At 34.4% G+C, this 15,522-nt stretch overlaps 1 protein-coding gene across 6 annotated transcripts in view; it reads right to left on the bottom strand.

Annotated features, from left to right (window-relative positions):
* The window catches only part of ULK4 (unc-51 like kinase 4), a 231,653-nt gene that overhangs the window by 164,565 nt on the left and 51,566 nt on the right, over nucleotides 1-15,522 (bottom strand). For all 6 annotated transcript variants that reach the window (XM_038173765.2, XM_027451164.3, XM_072033362.1 and 3 more), the window contains 3 exons: nucleotides 12,168-12,329; nucleotides 5,203-5,385; nucleotides 854-981 (listed from right to left, as the gene is read on the bottom strand). In XM_038173765.2, coding sequence (XP_038029693.2) covers nucleotides 854-981; nucleotides 5,203-5,385; nucleotides 12,168-12,329 — 473 coding nt within the window. The remainder of the gene's footprint in view (nucleotides 1-853; nucleotides 982-5,202; nucleotides 5,386-12,167; nucleotides 12,330-15,522) is intronic.

Raw genomic sequence — 15,522 nt, 5'->3', positions numbered from 1 at the left:
CTACTAAAAGATTATCTCCCACACCCTCCAGTTTTTCCTTCAGTATTTGTTCCAGAGTCTTCCATACTACTGAAGTCAGCTATGTGTTTAGAACACTTTGTTCCCCATGACATTTTTTATTTTTAAAGTACTTTGTTATTCTTTTCCAGTCATATAATGACACCCCAAAATTGATGTATAGGTTAAAAACACGGGTACTGAATTTGTACCTAAGCTACCTAGAAATAAGGATTTAAACTTTTTTTCCTTATCTACCTTGTTTTGTCTTCAAACTTAGTGTAACTATTTTTAAGATAAAGCAAGGAAATTGTTTCTGTATTAGAGATTACCTTCAGTCTCTATCTCTACATTTGCAATACAGGTCTCAGTTTTTCTTTTCCTTTCACTTACATCAAGCCACATGCATGTTGCTTTCCTAACATTTCTTATAGTCTCTGTCACTCCACATTTGAACGTGCTAACCAGTGCTATATTTACATCCTTTCTTCATGCTTTTTCTCCTTGTGCTCTCTCTCATCTGAACTTCTGTCATTCCTTTATTTTCATATCTTAATTTACCCAATGACCCTCAAAGCAAAATCTGCTTCTTGCTATTGCTATCAAGGACCACAAGTTCCTTTAAAAGGCTCCCCCTATAAGCCAAAGTAGCTTCCCCTTGTGAGCGATCATCACCTGATGACAAAAGAGAGAACTTTTTTTTGTGATATTCTTGTAAACAAAGGGATTCATATTGCACAGAAAATAGTTGATTCCTAATACACTCACTCAAAAATACTAAACATTTAAAGTATTTCAGGTACAACTTTGAAAATAAGCATTGCATCTCTAATTTTAAGTTCCAGTAACACCTTACCTTGCTTGACAACTGAGTAGCAACATCTCCCTGTTATTAATTAAAACTTGTAACAGGACCAGAAAGGCTTTTGCTCGTATGAAAGTTGAAGGACTTTCAAGTAAACGTGTAATTGTAGTCACAAATTCCTTGGTGGGAATAAACACAAAAGCGTTAATATTATCCTATGGAAAAGGGTTAATTACATTGTATTTTATCACCGTATCCATTTAAATTTTCCTAATTTTATTTGCATTTCTTGTTAGTATGGGTATCAATACTTTTCATGCCATACTTAAAGCAAACAAAATCCATAAAACACAACTAAATAAATTTTGTCCAAGAGAGACTGGCCCAGTGAAAAGCTGCTCTGTACAACTTCTCAAAAGCTACAGCATACAAACACTATCTACAGTAGTATGTCCAAAATGGACTAACAATCATTAAAAAATATCTTGCCTTAAGTATATTTTAACATATTTATTTTAAAGGACAGCTGATAGTTTTTCAGAATATATGTATTTCAGCACAAATAAGATCAAATGTTCTCATATATATAGAAAGATTAAACACCTCTGGAAAGCAAGAACATTTTGCTCTTACTTGTTGGAGTTACCATGGGTTAAAACAGCATTGTCAATTAAAATCAGTTACATCAAGCTCATCTGAGAATGCTCTAATGATCTGGCTTAAGACATATATGCAACTTTCTTTCTTTCTTTATTTTTTATTTTAGCTGGTCTGAGCACTGCAAAACAGCAATAGATTATCCAAAGAATATCTGCAGCACATCTTTGCTGACCTACAGAACTCAATACATCAGAAAAGCCCAAAATTGCTGAAATACTAGTACATTAATTATTAATTGTTTCACTGTTTTATTGTTCTTCCTTCCTTGCAACTGTTTGATGTATCCATGGAGATTCTGAAGGGTAAGGACACTTTTCATGACAACCGAGCACACTCTATTGCAACAAGATCATAATTTTATAACCTACATTCTTGGTAATGCTGCAAAGCCAATTCAAACTAAATCATGAAAAGCAATTAAGTTTTTAATTGGTTGCACAAGGGGAATACAGACCACTATTTCACTGCAGAAGAAACTCTGAAATTGCTCTGGCAATTATTTGTTGTATTCTTCTGTATTTTCAGATTTGCTTCCTATGAATTGCAAATACCTCCATAATATTGTAAGTCAAGAGTTAGAAAGATTTTGGTAAAGACACTTATATCTCATTAATTCATACTGATGTTGGCAATAGTGTCAACATCAGAAGTAGCTACTTGTCTACACTTAAGGGAAAGACAAGGAATTGAGAGAAAGGTACCTGAAATATGAGAGCAATGTTATAAATGTGTATTTTTCAGTGCCATAATTGGATATGACCAATATAAAAAAAAGACTATGGCTAACTGTGCAAAGAAACAATGCAACTGTGACAATGTATTGCTATATTTATTATGGACATGGTTTTGGTATAGTAAAAAATACAGAGTTCTAAGATTCTTCCTGGTGATATAATAACAATAAATTAAAACAAACAAACAAAAAAAAACCAAACACAGAAGACAACAATAAAAAATAATTCAAAGTTACAAAATCCTTTTGCAAAGCCCATGTCTGTTAGCTTTCACCATTCATGTCCTGAAGTGTGGTACAGGAGAATCTGGAGTAAGAGACACCCTGATCATGCTGCTGAGTCATGAGGGTATGATTTGCACACGGAGTAACTGGTACCATCAGTATCCACACCCAGGACCAATGGTTTCTCTGCACACTGAACAAAATCTCAGTTGTTTTTTAGTCATTCAAAGGTGACTCTTGAGAGCCAGATGAAAGCTATGAAAGACTTTTTTGTTTTTTAATCTGCTGCTATCATTTGTCAAAGATATTTGATTCTGAGTTCTTTTTCCACACTTTATTTTAAAAACATCATTTCAGATTTTTTGTTTTCAAGGTTTCAAGACAAGAAACTAAAATATAAAGGCTCTGTATCAGAGAGGGATGATTCCCACTTTTTAGCTACAGTAATTCTATGAAGATTTATATTAGTACGGGTGACCGAAGAATGGCATTTCTCCTTTTAATTCTTTTGGCTTCTATTTTAGTTTTATTACTATAAACCTAAAATATTTAATTATAACTAGTTTTATTTTTGTTCCTGAAGAGAGTAGAAGAAAAAGGTAGGCTTAAGTCTTGTAAGCTAAGGGAGTTTCCAGATAATATACACAAAGCTAAATGACTTCTATGTTGAATTTGTATCTTTAAGCACATTTTAATATATTGGTTTGTGATTTTATTAAAAAGACAGTAATAAATCTGTCTTTACTTTCTGTATGGCTCTGAGGTCCTTCTACCTCTTAAGCTATAGTACATAATAATTCTACAAAAGATTAAATACTTGGGAGACTGGCACTAGGCATTTGCTTTTTCTTCTTCCCTTCTTTCATTAGGACGGACTTGTGTGTCATGCTCAGAGAATCTTGAAAAGTGCATGGATTATTACATTCAGCTTTTAGCAATAAAACATTGCTAGTAATGTGATAGTGCCTGGCGGCTCAATTCAGGAGAAGGTTTATATTTTTAGATCCTGTTCAAGAGCAATAGAAATACAGTTTCTGCTTCCAAAATCCTACAATCTAATTTGAGGAAGCAAAATAGCTAGACCCTGTTTGTCAGCATTTTGTAATAGTTTTTAACGTGCAATATTTTTTCAGTTACAGCTTTGGGAACTAATCCAATTTCTGTCATTAGTTTGACATATGCTGTTAGAAGAACACCTATATCATCTATATTTCAATTTTCTAATCTAAAAAATTGCAATACTTGGTCACAAAACATTTATGACAATTTTTTAGTGATTAGGCAGCAATTTTAAAGTCACAGAGTTTCAACTATTACTTTGTATTTTTTCTGTAACTGGTTGGAGAACTTCAGAGTTGATTATTTTTATATATGTCAAAAATTTGATTCAAGTAGTTAAGAGCCCCCGTATCAGAAAGGCAGTCCTTTTGGCAATGCAAGTCTTACATAAACAACAAATTCTTCACATAAAGCATCATGCTGTAGCCATATGCTTGCTACACATCGCTGTCTTTCTCCAAATGTTTAAGTGAATGTTCTTTGAACAGACTTCCCTGAATATGTCACCAACTTGCACCAAGACGCACTGTTAGAAACTGTGACATTACGGGACAATTTGCCACTTGTTGATACTGTTGTAGTGGTGTCTCTGGAAAGCTTAAGGCCAGCTGACAGGCATTTACAAAAAGCACACTGACAATTCTGACAAGGAAAGAAATGACTTTTAGGAAGAGAATGACTGACTTCAGGCTGCAAGAAGAGATTGGTGGAAGACAGTAGATTATTTTTTTTCATTTAAACATTATTGCTAAAACAATATTTATAGAAACCAAATGAATATCTCTCAAGTAAAGCCTAATGTATTTTTATAGTCAAGATGAATGTCAGGTTACAGCACACTTCATCAGAATGTCTGATAAAAACATGAGCTACAGTTCCTATTTTCTTTGTAATTTTTATTCTCTCCAAGTGGAGATGGATTTCTTTTGTTTGCGACTTGTGCAGAAGTACTGTCAAAAATTAAACACTATTTCTATAAACATGGAATATTTTGGTAAATGAAATGGAAAGCTTTTAATCATCTCTTCCAAAAATTATATTATACATACATCAGAACTAGTAACTTTATTCAGTGGTATTAAAATGAAAACCAACAGCTATTTAAATGCTAATTTCCAAATGCAAGACATTTCACGTACAAACTAGCCAAAGTCCTTTAAGGATAGCATAAAGTACAACTTTAGATTCACTCAAGACACTCATTTCTCTTTTAAATGTCTAAGAGTGTTCCATCCAAGTAGCTGTCATCATTGTTTTTTTTATTGCTTTTCCTTAGTGCCATTATCAGTTATGGTCATGCTAGAGTTTTCTAAATCGACTGAATTCCAACTGCAGTAGCAATTTATATATCCATTAGTACCAGCTCTTGAGAATCAGAAAACAAGAAAAACCATGCACCTCATTATTTATATTTTCAACAAACAAAAATATAACATCAACATAAATATAATCTATATTACATTAAAAGGTGGTATTTTTCTCTAAGTAGCATTTTCTGGTGGACATTATTAAGCCTTTAAAATGTTTTTTTCAAGTAAGATGTTAAATCTGCATTTCCTACTTTTGAGTAAATTTAGAGATCTGTTCCTAATTTCCAGCTATTCAGATACCTAAGTGATACTGAGTTAAACATTTTGAAAATACAAAAGCATTATCACAGGCATCTTTAACTTTCCATTAGTGAAATTCCATGCCATTGAATATTGTTAATCTGAAACCAAACCTTTTCTTGAATCAGCCTCTGCAGATGAATCCCGCATGACAACATTGCAGAAAACATGGTGAGCATGTACTGCTGAATTTTGCATATTCCAGTTGCCAAGGAATTCAGGACAGCTGTTAATCCCACTTTTTCAATGACGCTCTGGAAAGCACTGGGTGAACACCGAGTGATTCTGCATAAAGCCTGCAAAAGTCAAACAAATACTGCTATTTAATGAATTTTTTATCTCAAAAGAAATAACAGAGAATAAAATAGTAACAACTTTTCCAATAGGTTAGGAATATGGAGAATTCACATAATTTCAATCATAAGATAAACATTGGGGAAAAGGCTACTTTTTTCCTCTTTCTTTCTCTCTCTCTCTTTTTTTTTTTTTTAAAGACCTGGAATTCTTCTAAATGTATTGCTACACACCCCATGCAGCTGAAACTGAAATCTTTTCAACAACATCAAGCAGAGTCATTTTACTCTCTCTCTCCAGAGGATGATGTGTTGTCATAGTCCACGTCTGGGACTTCAATCAGTAGAGAATGTAGACAGTATCAGATAAGCCTGTGCCAGAAAGAAGCACATATAGTAGAAAATACTAAGATGGCTCACACCACAGAAACACCCCATGAGGGTGCGCATCTTTCTTCTCTCTCTTTTCTGGTGAACACTCTCCACTCCTGTGGTGGACATAACCTGATGATGTAAGAGCTTATTATCTGAAGTTCATCCAAAAACAGGTTTCATTTTGCCTCAGTTTAACTACTTTAGCTCTAGATATTTGTTAAGAGGCGCTGTTTAGTATTGCTAATATACAAACTCTTCTCCAAATGGCAGATTTACAAATGTCAGTGAGGAAAACAGTTCTAACAGAAAATGCAGATACTGACTGTGCTCTAGAGAAGTAAGCACAAACTGTCCAGTGTACACTAACTTAGCTGTTTCATAACAAACATTATCAAATGACCTCCTAGGTGGATTAATCTCCAAATCAACACAGCTTTTCCTTTGGAAATTCAACCTTCAAGACACTGTAACTGCTTTTGCAGTCTCCAGATAAAGAAAATATGACTCTTCAGAAATTTAAAATAGCGTTTCATTTTCTTTGGTTTGAGAGTAGCTTTAGGATAGGAAAAAGGATTAATTATTTGATTCACATTAAAATCTGAATTGGTTTTAGGAAACTCTGAAGGCAACTTTATTCTGTGAAAAGTACTCAAAATTACCAATCCTTTGTTCTCTCCTGACCAGCTATATTTAGAAACTGCTTACTCAGCATGCATTCAGCAGTGAGCTCTCATTTAAGAGGAGAGAAAAAAAGGAATAAAAAAGATATTAAGCCAAGAACGTATGTTTTTAAACAGACATTTTATTGATGCTGCTCATCTTCCCTATTTTTCCTTGTCCTTTTTGGTCCTGGAACACTACCGATTGCAGCTTTTCCTCTCCCCCCCCTTCCCCTTTTTTTTTTTTTTACTTCTTTCTTAAACCATAAGCAGTCAATTTCAGTTTCTTACTACAGCATGGTCTATTTCCCCAGGGATACAATCCAGCTCTTCATTTCTAGTCTGAGTTCTCAAAATGAGCATGCACAAGGTATGAACATTTACAAAATGTATCCTTGAGGATCGTATTACCAGTGAATTGTTGGGACCTGGGGAGAGACTGTGACAAAGCATTAGGAGCGATGTTGGTGAGCTAACATGGCAAATGCAGAGTTGCCAATGCCTTGGCTCCTTGCTATGGACCTACTCAAAATAGGGTGACCATGGCCACAAGGCCATCAAGATCACCTGCAAGCAAACCTCACAGGAGAGATATGACTGTCTCCTAGGACTGTTTTAGAGAAAGCAGAAAAGGTCCAGCTGACCAACGGGGGTGAAGCTTTAAACTCCCATTGGCTAGTATGTCACTGAGAGCTATGTTGAATGAGTGAAATCAACACTTCATCCAAAAAGCAGAAGAGAGCTCAGTGGGGCATAGAAGACATTCTCCTAAAAATCACTTAAGTAGATCTGCATCTGGAGAAAACAAATGAAGAAAGGCAAAAAGGCAGTAGAGCAAGGATCAGGAAACGATTAGAATAGGTAAGAGAAGACTTCACGCCATCCTCCTCTCTCAGCAGCAGTCTTTGAACAAGAAATGATCACAGTGAGAGAAAGGCATTGGCAGAGCCTCTCCTAGAATGAACTTCTGTCCTTGCTCTCTGCATAGCCTTAAGGCTACAGCTTTTCTCCCAGCAGCTCCAACCCTAACGCCATCTGTGCCTCATCCATTGCCTCCTGGTCTTGCATGTTTACCACATTGGTAACTTTCAGAGACTACCCAAGTCTCTGAAAGAAACTATTCAGCATCAATTATTTAAGGAAAAACAAGAAACAAAACAACAGCGTTGAGCTCTCCCAATTTTTTTTTTCCATTTAAGTGGCTTATATTTCAAGTAGTTACTTCTTCCCCAGCAAAAGAAGCTATTTCTTTAAAATTAAATAAATTATTTTTTTAAAAAATGAGGATATAACTTCCAATATACTAGAAAGAAAATATTCTTCTTGCTGCTAAGCTTGTCAAAATGTCACTTTGGCATCTTCTCGAATTATTGTCTAGCAAACAATAAAAGATATAATTTTCCTACAGGCAAAATCTGTGATATTTACCTGAGGCAGGCTGGACTCCAAAGTGAGCAAAAATACTGAGACATAATCCCCATTTGCCACCTCTGACAGGTAGGACAACGAAAAGTGTCATTTCTTGACTCCAGAGACTAAAGACTTAAAATTTTCTAGATATATCTTTTTTACTGTTTGAAACAATCATAAGTAAAACTCCTTAGTGCCCCACTGCTGATAGACTTTGCAGACAGCCTGCTAGCTCTAGGTAAAGATACAGCACATGTATTTTTAACAGAGATGTATTTTTATATGTGGATATTCATGTCAGTCAAGAATATTCTTCAGGATACATTTAAACAAGGCAGGAATGATTGCATAATAAAACATAATATAATACTGTTGATTTTAATTTACATGGTCATGCAGAATAAAAAAATGTCTACATAACTATGGCAACAGCATGTTACAATGATATTTAAAGAACATAGAAACTGTATAGTACACTATAACCTGAGAATACATTCGTATGCTATGTAAAAAAAATAGTTTGTTACTTAAATCTCCATAAACTTCAGCTGTAAAAAGATCTACCTGTGATAGATTTCAATATCAAGTGGTTATCTGAGTATTTACTAAAGTAAATAATTAAATGCCCAAACACCCCAGCAGTATTAATACATAACCATGATTTATATCAGGTCTTTATTAATAAATCCAATAAATCCAAGTTCACCCTCTTGTTCCTTTGGTGTTTTGCTACAAAGAAGCAAAAGGATTAGAGGACCATCTTAATATGTTTTACTTTAGGAACCTACTGGTCCAACTCATTTCATATGCAATACAAAGTCGTTATACCTCAGACTTTCAATAAAGGGCACAATCCCCAGAAGAGCAATGGGAAAACCCAGGAACAACTTCAGACAAGAAGCGCACTTGGGTGAAATGATCTGTGTGGAAGAAGTCAGAATCTGCTACATAAACAGCCATAATTTCCATCAAGACAAGAAAAACAAGAAATTGAGCAGTTGGACCACCGATGTAGAAGACTGAATGTCTCATTCTCTTTTAGTCCCTCTCCTGATGCTTTCGTTCAGATCTCCCCAATATGTTTACCTGGAGCTAGCCCCTACCTCTAGCAAGACTGCAGCCTCAGTAACTACCCAAGGGAAAGGGTTGATTCTGCAGTGAGCCTGCTGCCTTCAGAGGAAAAAAATGTGTTGGAAACAGGTGGTGGGTTTTGTTTGTTTGTTTTTCCTTATATACTCCTTATGTGCATTTATACTGCCGATTTGCACGTATTCAAGCACAAGATGTTGAGGAAATTTTTGCATCAGCAGAATTCAGTGTGCAGACACCACTTGGTAATCACTTTAAACTGCTGCTCTGGACCCTAAAGCATGCACTGCTAAAAAAAAAACGGGCTTGACAGACAAAAATTAATAGAAAGGACATCTATCATATCATCTGAGTTAATTTAGAGAATCCTGGTAACTGCAGCTATCATGACCTCTTAAAAACCACAGCTTGGTACTAACATATGTCACATATAAGAGGGCTTGCAGAGTAGTTCCTGAGGACAAGTAAACTTTGACAACTGTCTTTGAATTTGGATGAAAAGTAAAAAACTAAAGTTTAAAAAAAAAAAAAAAAAAAATCAAGGGGCAAGAGCTTGGCAAAAATGAGACAATCGTTGCAAGGCTAATGAGAGCCAACCCAGGAATGCCAGATGACTCAATTCTGAAGAACAATTTAAATACGGTAACATACGATACATGTCACTGCATTTAACATACCTGCTTGAGTAAGGAGCCCATCCAGATCACTTTACTCTATCACAGCTGCAGTGTTGAGGTAAAGGAACTGAGCAGAGCAACCCAAAACCTCTGATACTTTCAACCTCCTCACTTGGAAAAGACCACAGAAATGCCAGCACTGATGGACTGAACTGAGCAGTTAAAATAGCCTCTCTGACTAGTAAATAGTAGTAGCTATTGATGGATACTCAAAAAAAGAAAGCGGGGAGGGGGGAAATCATCTAGGCTACAATACACAGTTCAGGTTTTAGCTTCCTCTTAAACATTTTTCCCTCTTTCCATATAAAATGTGTGAGGCTCTTGACATCAGACATTACACAATAAACAGCAACTCCATTAGTGCTCAAGACAGGCTAGCTACCCATGGCATAAATACTCTGGCAAAGAAAACATCTATCCATGGTTCACTTCAACCTTACAGTCTTAGGAGAGGATGGGCTGTATGGGATCTCAAAGAGGCTGAGGATAGACAGGGACAAACAACAACCCTCCCTTCTCACAGTGACCACAAACTTCACCTGAGGGCAAATAACATGGCAGTAATGACACTGATTTCTGAGCTGACAGCTACAAAACACTCTAATGGGTCTTCACTGATAAGAAGAGTCTTCTGAGAAACCGAAGTAACTCCTGCATCTTTCTGAGCAGACAAAAGCTCTTGCCTTCCTCAAGTGCAGTATATAATCCAAGAAGAAACTGACTTTTCAATGGGGGGGGTAAAGAAAGCCCACTGACATTTCCTTTAATGATTTTGCTTCATCAGTGGCTGAATGTAGTTCTCTGAAATACACTGCTCCCTGTAGTACACAAAATAGGTGCAACTGTTCAACTAGCCCCTAACAGAGGAGTCTAGTGTAGAAATCAAGGGACTGGTAATTTCTGTAGCAAAATTTTTCATGTGGATAGCAGAGAATCAGAAGGTAAAATTCAAGGAGAAGCTGAATGAGAGAAAAAGAGCTATGATTTAGTAACAAGAAAATAACAACTGCCCAGTCTAATGACTGACAAGAACTGAAAGCACAAGACAGAAAGCAGCCCTTATGGCAATGTAGTGCTACAAGAACAGATTGAGAAGACTTATTTAAATACTTAATAAGTAAAGGAAATCATAACTCTAATCTCCAGTCTTTCCTCATATATACAGTCATAATGAATGCATAAAATTCACACGTCAAATGGTTAAGGTCTCAAAAAAGAACCTTTCTGTAAAATCAGCTTAAAAGACAGATTCACAAGCAGGTTTAAGATACAAATGTTCTGTATAGATGTTACATGTGTATTTCACATTTTTAAAGACTGGTAATCCTCTACTCATAATAGTCTTAAGACCAAGCTTTTACAAAAATTCAGATGTCCCAGAACAAAGGCCTCTGTAACATGTATTTTACTAAATAAAATATACTGTTCTGAAAGGACAACACATTTTCCCAGTGTTTGAGCAGTTTATTTTCCATGTAAGTATTTGCCAAAAACACATGTTGAGGTTCAGCATCTAATACATACACATATATTATCTATTTTTTTTATTTTTCTATAATTTATTTCACCAGCCACAGTCAAAAGATGCTTTTAATTCTCTCTCATTTATTGCCTTAGTGCTACATGTATCAAAGTGCATGCTAGTGAAGCAGCAACTTTACCATTTTCCATCAGGGAAGCCCAAACAAATTCATTAGTGAGCCTAAGCGCAACTCAGGAAATCAGCATCCAGTTATCACATTTCATTTAAAATAAGTCAATTTACTGTTCAGCCCTGAAAGATTACCTGTATTGGTGGCCAAGGCTTTTGTTCAATAAACAAGACATATGGTTAAACTCACAGCCCTTCTAAATACTCTCTACCTCACAAATCTTTTTATTACAACCTTCTAATCACATGCCATAGCTCTTTGTCTTACAATCATCCTATATTAACTTATAAATTCTTCAGGGCAAAGACTAGCTTCAACAACTGTTCAGAAAGTAATAAGATGATTTCAAATGTCTTCAGTTAAAATATATCATTAAAAACAAATTTTGATGCAAGGATTTTACTGATTCCTTGAAAAATTAAACTTCTCAAACACAAGTCATGATTACCAGCAAAAGAAAACATATGCTCAAGAAAATGATTAATTACAAGAACTTTCAATACATTTGTTTTCAACATGGGTGGATGTATTAGGTTTCAATTACAGGGTACCTCAGGGAATGTAGAAAAACATGAACAAGGGCAAGATCTTCATAATATATTACCACAAAGAGGAATATGAATTTGAATCAAAATGCTGCAAGGTGACTAACTGATAAATCTCCCTGAACCATCTTTTAGCCCTTTTAGGCAGTTTCCATTGGCCTATTCTTATATCAAGTAAGAGTAAGAAAAACATAATCAAACTGGACTGCAATATGTGTACTTTTCAGTTGTTTGTAAGTACATTTCAATATAATATGAAATGCATACACAGAAAACATGCTCACAACAAAACAACAACAAAAAAACACCCGTTTCAATACAAAAATTTTTCAAAGTAAAACACCAAACATTTCTATATAATGAAAGGACATTTCTTACCGAAATAGCAGTTATCTTCAAAGAATCTATTGTAGAATGTGTGAAAAGGTACCATAAGACAGGTCCAATTTCTCCTGTAATAAATCCTTGTGCATAGCAAGAGAGAGTAGTGCAAACATTTTCAATGATCTTTGCTGCCAAATGGTTCACTACTCGGTCTTCCTATAGGAATAAGGGGAAAGAAAAGACTTACATATAAATATTTGTAATGTCTCTGATTTGTTTTGAGGCCATGTTTTATTTAGTGTGTATTTTCTCAGTGTGATTTCTTACTATTATTTGATATTTGGCAAAGTTATTTCATAAGAAACCTCTACTTGTGACAAGAACATGTTTACAAATTGTACACCCCCCACATTCTCTCCTACTGTAAAGACAACATTTAATACAAGTATAATTTAATACAAAATCTTTCTGCTTCAAATGATCACCCCAAATTAAATGTAGCCACTAAAAAAATGAAAAGCCTTTGTTACATTAGAGGTGTTTCATGATCAGTGCTTTATGAATGAATGTGTGTTTGTACCAAAACTCATCACTACAATAGTCTCTGAATAGCATGATTTTGAGACATACAGTTACATTAGGAAAAAAATCAAATTAAATAAAGTAAACTTTCTTTATTTAAAACAACCACAATTTTTCTGGAATAAAGAAAAAGCCTTCTTACAAGTCAGGTTATTCCAAAATGCCCTTTTCTTCAGATTCTGAAAGAGGCAAAGCTGACCATTATTTAAGATAAATTATTGGGTCCCATTTACTAGAGTAATTCCTAAATTTCCCTAAGAGATTCTCAATCCTTCAAGCTATTTTTAGGACTAATCAAATCATTTTATTTGCAAAATCATTTTGGAAAGACACTAAGTGATTCTGTAATAAAAAATAAAAGTTATTTAGTTATTTATGCATTCACAAACAGTCTACAAATATAGCTTACATATCTATGTAATACTATACACACTACCGTTTCTCTATTGAATAAAAAATGTGTTAGAGTAAGGACAAGACATCAGCGTATCACAGACATCACATGGCAGTCATTTTTCCTCAACATTACTGTTACTGACCCAAGTGGAAGCATAGTACAGATCACTTCAAAGCAATCTTTACTTTTTTTTTCTTGACTCTGCTTTCACTTAACTTTTACCTTAACAAAACTAGAAGATTCATTCCTAGTGTATTTTGGCTGTCCATTGCCTCATCTTATTTCCATCTTTAATTGTGAATAAGTGAAGTCTTTCAACAATGTCTTAAATAGCACTCATGAGTTCAGCAAGAGTGAATTTTAATATGAGGACAACCAATTTAATTTGTCAAGTCTACCTCAGAGTCCAGCTTCACAAATAATTCATCATAACATCTAATGGAGTTCTTTCTTATACTAATCTCCACATTATCCTACTACTACCCTTTGGATTTTTGACATTTATCTTCACAATCAGACCCACCAACAACTGTGAGCAATGATAATGAAGCCTTTCAGAAAGTGGTACAAAAGCCATCCAGAAGTGGAGAACATCCACTTCACTAAAAATATATTCAATACCCATTCCTCCTCCTACAGAAACACTTATTCTAAAGTATAGACACTGATGTAGGAATGTTTGGAAACTCTGGTATAGTGCTGTTAAAATTTTTTTATTGTTCATTTTAAATCTAATCCTTCATGTTCTTCTAAAGAACTATAGCTCTACTCAAAATACGTAAGAGAAATATCAGAACCAATTCCCATCTAAACCAATTATGCTCTACTATAAAACTCTGACTCCTACTTACTTCTGATTTACAGCCATGAAAGCAAAGGGGGTTTAGATTTCTCTGGTTTTACATAGTTCTTATTACTGCAACATACTGAATCATCTCAGTCTATTAAATACCTAAATACCTGTACTCATTCACCAAAACTAAGCTTCTGAGAACTTTTTTATATAATTTTATATATTATTTTATATAATGTTAATGTTATATCTTTTTCTGTGTATTAAACTTCTGAATTTCAGTCTTTTTTTCTTTCTTTCTTACAGGTAAGGTAAAAACAAAAACAAAAAACACCGATTTATCATATTAATTATATGCATTTGAAAAACATAATTGAAAAGTTAACAGTCAAGTTCAATCTCTCTTACAAAGCAAGTGATCATTAGGAACACTGACTGAGGCTCCACTGATACTTTGAACAGGCAGCAACAATTAATAAATGCAGTACATAGTCTTAATTCGTTGACTAGAAAAAGGTTATATGTGATCACAATGCTCTAAAACCTCAGTGAGGCTGTCATAATAATTCCATTTATTGTCACATGTGATTGTCCATCTTCACTCTCTTGAGATCTATTCCTGAGCACTGCCTAAATAATTAAGACTTGCACCATTTTCTGCTTAATTAGCTCTCTAGAAGGAAAGCCTGACCTAAACTAATATTTGACCTCTTAACTATAGGAGGCAGCCTGTCAAGTTATCTGGACATAAGATATGTTAGTGCGGGGAAAGAAAAAAAAAAAAAAAAGTATCTTCAAAATACAAGTAAAGAGATTGTATGTAACTATTACTTTTGACTATATCATGAACTGCATCAAATCTAAATCCATGAATAAAACCATATCAAAAAGACGCGCTATACTTTCACTCATTTTAGATTTCAACTAGTTTTACAAATTGCACTTAAAGATAGAGCTTCTAATTTTTAGCCATGTTGAACATTTGCATATGTGTCTGTTTTCAGTTGGTCACGGATGTTCAGTCAAAAGGACCCTCTGTATAAAAGCAAAATATCAGAACAGTAAACAGATGTAAACTGCTAAAAGAGAATTTCTTTTCTATTTTCTAAGCCTTTCTATTCCAATTGTGACACAGAAATAAACAAATCAAAGTTATCAAAGGATCTACCTTCATTTTTTGAAATGACCTGGATATATAGATTTTTGATTGTGAAAAAGCTAACACTGCACTAGTAGTCTGGGAGGTCCTACATTAAACAACAATACTACATAAAAATATCTTAACCTCATTTAAAACTGAAGTTAAAAAAAATATTAGTTTTTCCATATTGTACTATATATAGATACATGCATTTTAGTAAAAATGTAATGCTGATAAAGAAATGTTGGAAAAGCTGACTGAAAAAATCAGGAAGTAACAATGCATTCCATCAATATTCTAAATCAACTTCCATATAGTTCTTCCTTTCATCTAAGACTACATACAGAATAAAAAGAAATTACAAACATAATTTAATAAAGCAAAGCTGTAGCATCCTAAGCATTCACAACTTCAAGAATTAAATCTTAATTTGGCAACAATTTGCAATAAAAAGCCTCCACAAAGAAGGAACGTGTAGAAATAACATTTTAAGTAC

This window comes from Anas platyrhynchos, chromosome 2, assembly GCF_047663525.1.
Source record: "Anas platyrhynchos isolate ZD024472 breed Pekin duck chromosome 2, IASCAAS_PekinDuck_T2T, whole genome shotgun sequence".
Classification (NCBI taxonomy): Eukaryota; Metazoa; Chordata; class Aves; order Anseriformes; family Anatidae; genus Anas; species Anas platyrhynchos.
This window is presented reverse-complemented; position numbering and strand designations above follow the sequence as displayed.